Raw genomic sequence first — 12,237 nt, 5'->3', positions numbered from 1 at the left:
GTGGTAATACTGGTAGTAGTGGATGCGTACAAAGGTTATAGTGGTAATACTGGTATTAGTGGATGTGTACACAGGTTATAGTGGTAGTTATAGTGGTAATACTGGTAGTAGTGGATGCGTACAAAGGTTATAGTGGTAATACTGGTATTAGTGGATGTGTACAAAGGTTATAGTGGTAGTTATAGTGGTAATACTGGTAGTAGTGGATGCGTACAAAGGTTATAGTGGCAATACTGGTAGTAGTGGATGCGTACAAAGGTTATAGTGGCAATACTGGTAGTAGTGGATGCGTACAAAGGTTATAGTGGTAATACTGGTATTAGTGGATGTGTACAAAGGTTATAGTGGTAATACTGGTAGTAGTGGATGCGTCCAAAGGTTATAGTGGTAATACTGGTAGTAGTGGATGTGTACAAAGGTTATAGTGGTAATACTGGTAGTAGTGGATGTGTACAAAGGTTATAGTGGGAGTTATAGTAGTAATACTGGTAGTAGTGGATGTGTACAAAGGTTATAGTGGGAGTTATAGTAGTAATACTGGTAGTAGTGGATGTGTACAAAGGTTATAGTGGGAGTTATAGTAGTAATACTGGTAGTAGTGGATGCGTACAAAGGTTATAGTGGTAATACTGGTAGTAGTGGATGCGTACAAAGGTTATAGTGGTAATACTGGTAGTAGTGGATGCGTACAAAGGTTATAGTGGTAATACTGGTAGTAGTGGATGCGTACAAAGGTTATAGTGGCAATACTGGTAGTAGTGGATGCGTATAAAGGTTATAGTGGTGATACTGGTAGTAGTGGATGTGTACAAAGGTTATAGTGGTAATACTGGTAGTAGTGGATGTGTACAAAGGTTATAGTGGTAATACTGGTAGTAGTGGATGCGTACAAAGGTTATAGTGGTAATACTGGTAGTAGTGGATGCGTACAAAGGTTATAGTGGTAATAATGGTAGTAGTGGATGCGTATAAAGGTTATAGTGGCAATACTGGTAGTAGTGGATGAGTACAAAGGTTATAGTGGTAGTTATAGTGGTAATAATGGTAGTAGTGGATGTGTACAAAGGTTATAGTGGTAATACTGGTAGTAGTGGATGCGTACAAAGGTTATAGTGGTAATAATGGTAGTAGTGGATGCGTACAAAGGTTATAGTGGTAGTTATAGTGGTAATAATGGTAGTAGTAGATGTGTACAAAGGTCTTGTATTATATCAAACACATTTCCCCCAAAATGCGACTTATACTCCAGTGTGACTTATATGTGTTTTTCCTTCTCTACTATGCATCTCTTGGCTGGTGCGACTTATAGTCTGGAAAATATGGTACTTTCTGTAGTAGCACTAAGTAAGTAAAAGTGCACTAGCAGTGTTTTTTATTTTATTTTTTTCTAAATAATGATCCCGGTGATATATAGCAGCACAACTTCCAGCCCTGGGGCATGTTTCCCTGTCACAGTTTTACCTGGTAGATGGATTATTATCTACTGCTCGGTCCATACGTTTAGCTCTGCGCTCTCTGACCTTGACTGGAATCGATCGCGTGCTGGTTCCAATGTCCTCGGCTGTTCCTCACCATCAATAGCCGTCATGCGCTCTATCCTTCAAGATTAACTGCCCGCGGGAAGGCGCGGCACCGATAGGACGCCGCTGACAGGTGCGATCTTTTCAGTCAAATTCCAGTCATCTAAGTAGGTCCCCCAAGCCCCGAGACACAAGGTTGAAATGCTTTACATTAACTCGCTAATGTCAACGTTAAACGCGGGTTGTCAGATTTTGTCAGCTAATTTGTTGTGGCGGCAAACAAGAGTCTCTTCAAACATCAGAATGGTACAAAAATGGGTCAAAAATGGGGTTCAGCTCTGGACTCGTAAATAAGTTGTGTGTGGATCTCTCACCTTTTGAAATGTGTGAAATTGATATTCATTTATACTAAATAAAGACTAAATACTTAAGAGTGTTAAGATTATTTTAAGGGGTCAGAAATGGAACAAAAGTGGGTCAAAAATGGGGTTCAGCTTTCAACTGTAGCAAATAAGTTGTGCGTACATCTCTCACCTTTTAAAATGTTAAATATTCTAAATTACAGCATGGAGGCAAAAGTGATTTCAATACAAAAATGGGATTAACCTCAGAAGATCATAAAATATGAAAAATCAAGGTGAAAATGTCATTCATTTTACCAAGACTTATTCACTTAAATCTAGACCAAAGCAAATGTGATGTATCTGGTTCAAAAATAAGTTCTACTAAATAAAGACAAAATACGTAAGATTATTTTAAGAATTCGTAATTCATAAATAAATTACAGATAAATAAATTAATTTATTATAGATTATTTAACTTATTTTAAAGACATTTTGACCTAAAACAAGTGTAATTTTTTTTTTAAGGTTGTGTAATTTTGCCTTTTTGATTAAGGCAAAATCCTGATTTGAATGTTTAACTGGACAAACCCTAGAAATACTGAACTCCTCATTAGTTTTCCATTTTATCTACAGAGTACAAAATTATACTTTTTGTGAAGCTCAAATACAATTCTATAATTTTTTTATCCTTTATAATTAAACAAACTGACATTTATACGGTGAAACTGCAAAAACCTTGCTTATTTTTTGTTTTTATAAAGACTTTAGCATTAGCATTCAGATCTCATGACAGTTTGCCATTAAAATGTTTGCCTCCATTCTTGTATTTTCAACATTCTGCTGACATAACATTATAAATTCTAGTCCAGATAAAATCTGATTAACCACACCCAATTACATCATCACACTTGCAAAATTAACCATCAGAATAAACCAACTTTAAAACTAATAAGCAAACTAGCTTGCCCAATGACACACAACAGTATGCGATACATAAATGTGTTTAGAGGTGAGTGATAATGAATAAGTGTCATTTTATGACAGGTTTTTACGATTTCTAATTTTGACTTTATTTGGTGTAAATTTTAGTTTTACACCAATCGAGGAGGAAATTGTGGAGAAAAGTTGAACAAAAAAATTACAGGAAGACTAGGGACATTCATTAGTTTACACGATTGCACAATTTACACAAAATAAATTACTTTTTTGACTCACTAAATATTAATTCAACAAAATAAAGTCACTCGCATACATTTTCATTTGTCAAATAAAAAAAAAAAATGGTGACATTAGATTAGAGTTATTGCCTAGTGTCTGCTGGGTAATTTCCGAGAGTGATGTCATCAATTAAACAGGAAGTGAAATTATAAACCTAAACAAATTGCTATTCTGTGATAATATTTTCACAATTTTGAGCCAAAAATTTAAATATAAAACTTAACTGCATTTTAGTTTGAGTCGTCCGACCGGTCAGAGGCATTTTAAGTTTCAACTGAGAATTTGTTTTACTTTTAACCCGCTATTTTCCAGACTTCTTTCATCATTTTCTATCGTACACTCAGTATTCTATTTTGTTTCCGCATTTCACCAAAACAATATCACGCATTCCTCCACACCTCGAAACATGTTACACTTTTAGCAAATCATTGTGTCTAGACGTTTGACATTTGTCAGACCTTCACGCACAATACACTAAACAACGACACAGTTTCCCAGCACATTTGCGTCGCCTGCATTGCCCCCGATCCGGTGTGAACCCGGGCACAATGCAAAGAGTCTTCATCAGAGGAAACAAACAAACACCTAAGAATAGTGAGCGCTGTCGGGGCAGAGGCTCCTGGGACGAGTGCAGGAGCAGAGACGGAGGAGAACCGGGAGAACGTGCCACCGCCGGGACGGAGCACCACCTGGACTGGGTCACCTGGGACCAGGACTGTGCTGCTGGTGCATTTGTTACTCCAGTCAAAGTGCAGATACACGAGTAGAAGAATTATTGAAGTCAAAGTACATCCAAAATCTACACAGCAGGTGAAAAATAATTATTTTATATATATATATATATATATATATATATATATATTTGGCTATTTATTTATTTATTAAATTAAAGGCACAATGGGCGATTTTTCGGCGATTTGAGAACGCAGGTGGAAGTGCACATGCCACTCCCCCGTGCGGACCGATACAACACACACGTGCGTTTGTTTATTAGCGCAACAGAGCGCATTGCATCTCTCGTCTCCCGTAGATTTCTGTCCACTTCTGCGTCAGCTCGAACTGTCATTCTCCGTCTTCATTTTGCCCCGTACACTGAGGGAACTATATTATGATAGATCCATGCGCTTAGACACGCGGAAACGTGGGGACGAACCGCACGCGGCTGCAGGTGAGCGGTAGGTGCGTTTTATGATTGATACGTACGACAAATGATATATCCACGCCACGAGGAAATATCATAAAAAATTTGCTGAAAAAAATCATCCATTCCACCTTTAAGATATAGATCAACAAAAACAAAACAGAAAAAATAAATAAAAAATCAACACAAATAATGAGCTGGACCAGGTAGATTAAAAGGTAAGTACTATATTTTCCACACTATAAGGCGCACTTAAAAGCCTTTAATTTTCTCAAAAAACGACAGTGTGCCTTATAATCCAGTGCGCCTTATATACGGACTCATTCTGGTTGTGCTTACTGACTTCAAAGCGATTTTGTGTGGTACATGTTTTGTTTTGCTCAATAGTGCCTTATATGTGAAAAATTATTGAAAATAGACAATTCATTGACAGTGCGCCTTATAGTCCGGAAAATACGGTAAAGGAGTAAAAGTAGAAAATGAGGGAGTGGCATCAGGAGAAAAAAAAAAAGAAGAGTTACAGCATATTAGGTTCAGAATAATTAATTATAATTTTCTCCAATGTTTTTTTTTTCATTTGTTAATTTTTAAGTTGACTCCTGTTGTTATTTTTCCCCATTGTGTTGTGCGTATGTCTGTCTTGATATTAGTCCAGTCCTTAACTGTCGGAGCGGTTTCACTTACTTCTTCCCTCTTGCCAGGAGTATGTTCCAAATGTATCCACCCACTGTTTCCATGGTGAGGGTTTTGAGGCCCAAGTACTAAATTCCAAAATGTTGTGCGTCGGTGGTGTCAAAAACGTTTTGCATTGCCTTGTTAATGAAGTATTTTTGTGCAGTATAACAGTCCCAAAACACATGATAATAGGCCAATATGTGATTATAGTATATAGTTGCTAATTTGTTGTTTTATCCATCATACTTCATATCATTTTTCGAGGCTGTGGATAAGGGGCTGAGACCATTTAAGAAGCTCTGGAATAAAGTACAGAGCCTTATAGAATCACTATCACAAAAACCCCCATACTGCCACAGGAATAATATGTCATCATCACATTGCACATCCTCCGTTCTGGTGGTGGACTGGACACTTTTAGACCGCTCATATTAATTTTTAGTCAAGAACGCTCAATAATTTATCCTGGCTGTGGATAAGTCCTTTGGGGAAGAAGCGATTCCTTACACCGTTCACCGCGAGCAAATGTATGCTGCAATTTATTCACAAGCGAACCACCGTCCTTCACAGCTCCAAATGTCCCCGTAAATGTGGATACACACACAAATGCCGCTGGATCTGGTGTTTTCTGAATAAGCTGTCACTGCGTGGAGCTCGGGAGAACGTTCTTACCTGCACTCTGCTGGCGGAGTCCTGCTTGATCCACTTGATGACCGTCTCGTAGACCAGCTCCTCGGCCTTCGTGTTCAGACTGTCGTTGGACAGATACGACACCAGGTCCTCTTTGGACACGCTCATGATCTCCGCTTGCCCTGCCACCTGCAGACGGGCAACAGAGCTCAATCCCGACGCCAAGGTTACCGTTACTAACTGTGCAGACCACTAAATATGGTTAATTTGACCGATTGGTATGTTTCTCATTCATTTGTAATTTTATTTAACACTTCCAGACATTGGGAATTCACTGGAAATTATTCATCACACTATTTAATATGTTTATTTCATGCTTGTAATACATCACCTTCATCTTTTTCCCTCAGAATTTTTGAATTTTCAACACAAATGTTGCAAAGTCAAATGTGAGTCTATAGTTTTACTTTTTAAAGACGTATACAACTTGTGTACTATTTCTTTAACGTGTCACATATTTTAAAAGTGATCTGCTGAACTCTGATGAAGCCTCACCTCTGGAAAGTTCTGCAGAGCATAGGCCTTGGCCATGTTGTGCAGCTCCGTGCAGGTCATGGCCTCTGCCATAGCCAGCACCCCCAGGCAGTTTGCCGCCGTCAGCTGCTTCTCTGTAAACCACCAAACACGAGGCCGATGTGGAAAGAGACAAGACAAAAGAAGGGATTCATTTAGACAGAACTTGTGAACGTGATAGAAGACATTCTGGGGATGGATAACGGTTAAGACAGCTGCATACAAGTACACTGTGTAACTCTTCTACACTTGCTTGTTTCCATGGCAATGTTAGTGCTAAAAAAACATGTGTAAATGCTATAACTACAGTATATTGTGGATCATTCAAGGCAGCGCATCAACATCATCGTGACGAACCGCAAGTAGAGAAAAGTTACATGCATTGTGCACCTTTAACAACTAAAATGGGCTTACCGTGATTTCCGGACTATAAGGCGCACTTAAAAGCCTTTAATTTTCCTCAAAAAACGACAGTGATCCTTATAAATGGATTCATTCTGGTTGTGCTTACTGACCTCGAAGCGATTTTGTGATGTACATGTTTTGTTTTGCTTATTGCGCCTCATAGTCCGGTGCGCCTTATATATGAAAAATGATCAAAAATAGACTGTTCATTGACAGTGCGCCTTATAGTGCGGAAAATACGGTACATGTCACAATGATCTTAAATATGCCCGTCACCTACCCATGAAAGTTGTCTAAAATATACTCAAAGTGTAAAATTGACTGAAACTACAGCGAGGACAACACAGAGGTTTAAAGCTTCTCCATTTGACTTTCTCGATGTAAAAGTTTTGAAACTGGCTTTGTCTTTGTGGTAAATGCATTTAGGCGCGTGCAGACCGAACGAGGTGGACAGCGACGCCGTCCTGATTACACAACAGCGACGGACCAGAGAGCGTTCTGTCCCTTTATCAGCGAGAAACAGTCCGAGAGCGCCGGCCCCCGAACAAACACGGAGCCACAAAGGTCAACGGACAGCTGCTGGACCACGCTAACAACAGCAGCGCAGGCAAATACACAGGCAGATACACAAGCAAATACACAGGCAAATACAAGCAGATACACAGACAAATACACAAGCAAAAAAACACAAACAAATACGCTGACAAATACACAAGCAGAGGGGCCGCGATGTAGGTCTACTTAACACAACATTCTTTAAAACGTCACACTTGGAAGGGTCTATCGATTGTGTAGTTCTAGAGTAGTTCAGATGTGGCCTGGTACTGATACTAACATTGATTCTAATAATACACTTATACACAGTACGTTTGTTACATCAGCCAACAAGTAATACAAATTTCAAGCTCCTTGTTTTAAAGTTTACGGATTAAACTAGGATTTGTGGCACAGGGTGAATTAAAATATGCATTTCCTTTGCAAACTATTGTCGCCCGTTACGTTTAAAAAAAAAGAAATTGGGTAACATTTGTCCAAATTGTTTTAAGACAGTTTATTACATGGGCGTGGTTGGTTGTCAGTCGCCAAAACAGCCGCTGGTTTTTCAACGTTCAAAGTTTGTCCAGCTCTTTTGAACGCAGCTGTTCTGTTTGCATTGGAGGGGTCGATATAGTACCGTATTTTCCGGAATATAAGTCGCACCTTTTTTCATAGTTTTGGCCGGGGTGCGACTTATATGTGATATTATTTGTTATTTTCACACATTTCATACTCCAGTGCATTAGCTTCTCTAGTATGCATTTTTTTGGCTGGTGCGACTTATACTCCGGAAAATACGGTAATTAAACAAGTCGAGGAGAGCGTTTCCATGGAGAAAACTCAAATTTAACATCACGACAGACCGAAAAATCACATCTGGACTAAATTTGAAAATTGACAAATTCAACAAACAATGGACAAAATGGCACTTATTATTTTGGATTTAATGTGCACCAACCCTTCTTTTATTTGCATTCTACGCACTCATGTGTTCATTTTGTTCTTTATTCTTATGTTCACTCTGGTTCTGCCCGGTTCTGTTTTTGGTTGTTATATATATATATATGAATAAAAAAAAAATTAAAAAGCAAGAATCTCTAATCAAATGTTAAAGGAGTGCTTGACCATGAACATCACTGCTTCACAGGTTAACTTCAGTTGAATAAAATCCCCGTTGGCGTCTGAACCGTCTTTCATTCATTACGTACATATAGTCTGTGGAAGGACGGGTCAAACGCAGAGGGCACGTTTCCATACAGATACATACATAACTTTACCTGTGCAGATATATTTTTTTTCCTGGACTAACTCAGCCACTAAAACCACTTGTACTATAGATATTCAGTCATGTTACAACTACTATGACAAATACTGCACCAGACCTGTACTGTAAAGCAAAAAGAACAATCTAAATGTAATTGTAGAGCACTGAAGTCGAACAATATGCTGAATACACAAATTAGAGCAATATTCATGAGCCCATTTACTTTAGCGACACCTTAAAATAACTATTAATACTATCACTACTACGCTAAATGTGTGTTAAATGTACTGTAACAAAGCTTTAATGTAAAACTTTGTATTACGTTGGCTTTTAAATTAATAAGAGTGAACTTTGTCTGCTGGAATTATGCGTGTGCCGTTTGTGTTTAGAAAAAATCTATAGGAAGAAAAACACAAAAACAGATCGTTTACACTTCGTCTTGCGGTGTTTTCATTGATTTGAGTGGGATAAAAACACATATCTCTCCTTGAGCAAATTCACTGAACTATACTTTCATAAATAATATATGTGAAAGACGGCGACATAAAAAAAACATTTGACGGATGATCCAGTTTCTTTGCAAATTAACTCTTCAAACACAGTTGTAATAAAGCAACATAGAGAGAAAACTGCCTTAAAGTGCCTATAACAGGTTTTTACCATATTAGATTTGACTATTTGATGTGTTTATACCTGTTGTTTTGGGGAGAGCTAATTTACTGGTTTTATACGGGTTGTGACCGCCAGGGGGCATTGGTAAGAATGCACTGGGAGAGATGATCCAGGGTTTTCTCTTTATTAAAGATTTCAGTCAAATAATACTGGTGGTTGGTATTTACAGAGCAGTTATTAATCATGTAAATACGTGTGTGGTTCTGTAATATAAACAAGGAGAACATAAATTATAATAAAATCTGTAAAACAATAACATATAATGCACAAATATACATGAGCTCCGTCGGAGCTACTGCTGTTAGCGCTTAGCTCGAGGCACTTAGCATTCACAAACACAAAACAAGGTAAATATATAACTTTAACTACACTATTAAACAATTCGAATGGCATGCAACACTTTATACAATCATGGAACAAATGGTGTGTCTATGTCTACTTTCGTTTCTAACAAATACTCACTTTTTATCACGCACACCAAACTACAACCACAAGCTCTACACGATGTGGGGGAAAACAACTAAAACTCTGCAAACACGTAGCATCCTCAACCTAACTTGCCTATGCTAACGCGTGATTGGCTACTCGACCTGTCAATCAGGCACCTGGCAGAAATGGGGCGGGTCCTTCGTCACAGCCGCCCCCTAATTTGTCCAGCAAATTTGAGACCTAAGAAGGACGCACAGTTTCAAAGTCAGTGTCTGGGATGGCGGGTAGGGCTACAAGGCGTGCAACGGGCCTGGTCTAGGTCTTATCCTTGATTCGGACTTCAGCTGCACGAACCCTTCCATCCTTCCCAGGAAGAGCTTTGGTGACCAGTCCAATTGGCCAGAGGGCTCTCGGTAGCTGAGGGTCCATCACCATGACCGTGGTCCCGAGTTGCAGCTGTGCTGGGTCCTTGTGCCATTTGGAGCGGGTTTGAAGGGTTGGGAGGTAGCACCGGATAAAGTGTGCCCAGAACTGGTCTGCTAACATTTGACTGTGCCTCCAGCGGCGTCGACTTAAAGGCTCTGCATCCTCATAAACAGCCTGTGGTAGGGAGGAGTCGCGCCGCCCCATGAGAAGCAGATTAGGGGTCACGGGGTCTGGGTCTGCCCCATCTGTCGAAACATAACCCAGGGGCTTGGAGTTCAAAATCCCTTCAACCTCTGTGAGAACAGTCCTCAGGACTTCTTCTGGAACAGACTGAGACTGGATGGTGGCATAAAGTGCGACTTTGACCGATCTCACTTCCCTTTCCCACACACCCCCAAAATGTGGGGCACTTGGCGGGTTAAACTTAAACCGGATCTGGTGCTTGGCCAAATGATCACGGAGTTCAGGTTGTAGGGCTTCAAAGGCCTCTCTGAGCTCCCGCTCTCCTCCTTTGAAGTTTGTCCCCTGATCAGACAGGAGTTCAGCTGGTTTGCCTCTTCTGGCAATGAATCTGCGGAGTGCCATGAGAAACGAATCGTGGTCTAAACTGGAGAGAATATCTAAGTGCACGGCTCGTGTTGTCAAGCACTTAAATATAATACCCCATCTTTTCTCCAGACGACGGCCCACCTTGACAGTGAAAGGTCCAAAACAGTCCACACCAGTAGAAAAGAAGGGCGGCTTAAACAGTCTCAACCTCGCCTCTGGCAGATCTGACATCTTGGGCACAGTTGGCATTGCTCTCCATCTTTGGCACTCTGGGCATGAATGCTGGTGTCTTTTCACTGCCTCTCGCCCCCGGAGTATCCAATACTTCCGCCTTAGTTCGGCAAACAGGCGCTCTGAGCCTGGGTGACGTAGGGCAATGTCTGTGTCCTTGATGATGAGCTGGGTAACTCGGTGATGGGGATTTAAGACCACAGGGTGAATGGACTCCGGTTGTAGTTGACTGCAGCGCCTTAGCCTCCCACCAACTCTAATAAGCCCTGCAGTGGGATCAAATTCTGGGGACAGGGTCAACAGCCGACTAGCAGAGGCAACTGGCTTGTTACTGCTCAGCAAGTTGTACTCATCTGGAAAACTATCCTGTTGGGCTTGCTGTAGGATCTCCCTCTCTGCCTTCTGATGGTCTGCAGCAGAGGGAGCGGCCTGGCCAGGTGCCGCCCCGTGATAGGACGATGCGACCATGTTTATGAGTTCAGTGAAGGAGGAGCACTGGTCCTCCTGTAACTGTCGTGTGGTCTTGGCAACTGTGGTGGCAAGGCAGGAGATGGTAGGTTTTCTTAGTTCAGGATCATCCTGAGGTTCTTCTTTGGCTGGTTGCATGGACCAGGTCTCTGGTGGCTGCTGTAGGAAGGCTGGCCCATGTTTCCACCTTCCGCTGTTAGACAACTCCTGCAAGGTTTTACCACGAGTGACATCATCGGCTGGGTTCTGTGCTGTATTCACATACCTCCAACTCAGCGGGTCTGTTAGCTCCTGGATCTCGGCCACTCGTGTTCCCACAAACACCTTAAAACGACAGGAGTCTGACTGTAACCAGGTGAGGACGGTGGTGGAGTCGGTCCAGAGGATAACACTGTTGATTGGCACGGTCAGCTCGCGTTGCAGGAGTGTAGAGAGCTGGGCAGCTGTCAGTGCCGCACAGAGCTCCAGCCTGGGCATAGACTGTTGCTTTTTGGGGGCAACTCTGGATCGAGCAGTGAGTCTTTTCTCTGTGCTACGAAGATTGGCCAGCACAGCCTCCTTTGGGGCTTGAAGCTGTGGCATGTTCTTTACTCTGAGGAGGGGAGTGGCATATCGCTGGACACCATCGATATTCACACGTGTGGTTTTATCCTCCAGCAGCTGTATTGCTTCCTGATCCTGCCTGGATCGCACCACCAGCTTTTCACTGCGATAGGGGGGGATGTCTAATTGCCACAACTTCTCCACATTCTGGAGTATTTCAGCAGAGGATGACATGGTGGAGAGGTAAAGGCACTGCTGAGAGGTAGATGGGTGTTTGGCATTCTTAATCGGCCCCTGAAGTGTCCAGCCTAACCTTGTTCTCACAGCAGCGGGTCCCCCAGGACGTCCGAGGCGCACAGGGGCAACTGGAGTGATGAGGTGAGGGTAATCAGAGCCTATCAACAATAGGGGGCGTACTCTGTTCATTGCTGGGAGTGGCAGACCTCTGAGGTGTCTGTACTTTCGCTGGAGTGCCTCCACTGAGTATGTGTGTTCAGCTAAACTCAGTGGCTCAGCAGTAAATGCACCTTTAATGGCAAACGTCTTCATTGGCTGGTCTGCAGGGGAAATGGTGAATGACACTGCTGCACCATGCATGACCTTGATGTCTTG

General features: G+C 41.5%; 1 protein-coding gene across 2 annotated transcripts in view; it reads right to left on the bottom strand.

The window, feature by feature from the left end:
- The window catches only part of LOC140355276 (kelch-like protein 29), a 420,755-nt gene that overhangs the window by 151,013 nt on the left and 257,505 nt on the right, over positions 1–12,237 (bottom strand). For both annotated transcript variants that reach the window (XM_072440142.1, XM_072440143.1), the window contains 2 exons: positions 6,084–6,196; positions 5,571–5,717 (listed from right to left, as the gene is read on the bottom strand). In XM_072440142.1, coding sequence (XP_072296243.1) covers positions 5,571–5,717; positions 6,084–6,196 — 260 coding nt within the window. The remainder of the gene's footprint in view (positions 1–5,570; positions 5,718–6,083; positions 6,197–12,237) is intronic.

Source organism: Eucyclogobius newberryi, unplaced genomic scaffold, assembly GCF_026437365.1.
Source record: "Eucyclogobius newberryi isolate DKJ021-1_F unplaced genomic scaffold, fEucNew1.0.hap1 SCAF_1, whole genome shotgun sequence".
Classification (NCBI taxonomy): domain Eukaryota; kingdom Metazoa; phylum Chordata; class Actinopteri; order Gobiiformes; family Gobiidae; genus Eucyclogobius; species Eucyclogobius newberryi.
The sequence above is the reverse complement of the archived record's forward strand: the minus strand, read 5'-3'. Positions and strand labels throughout refer to the sequence as shown.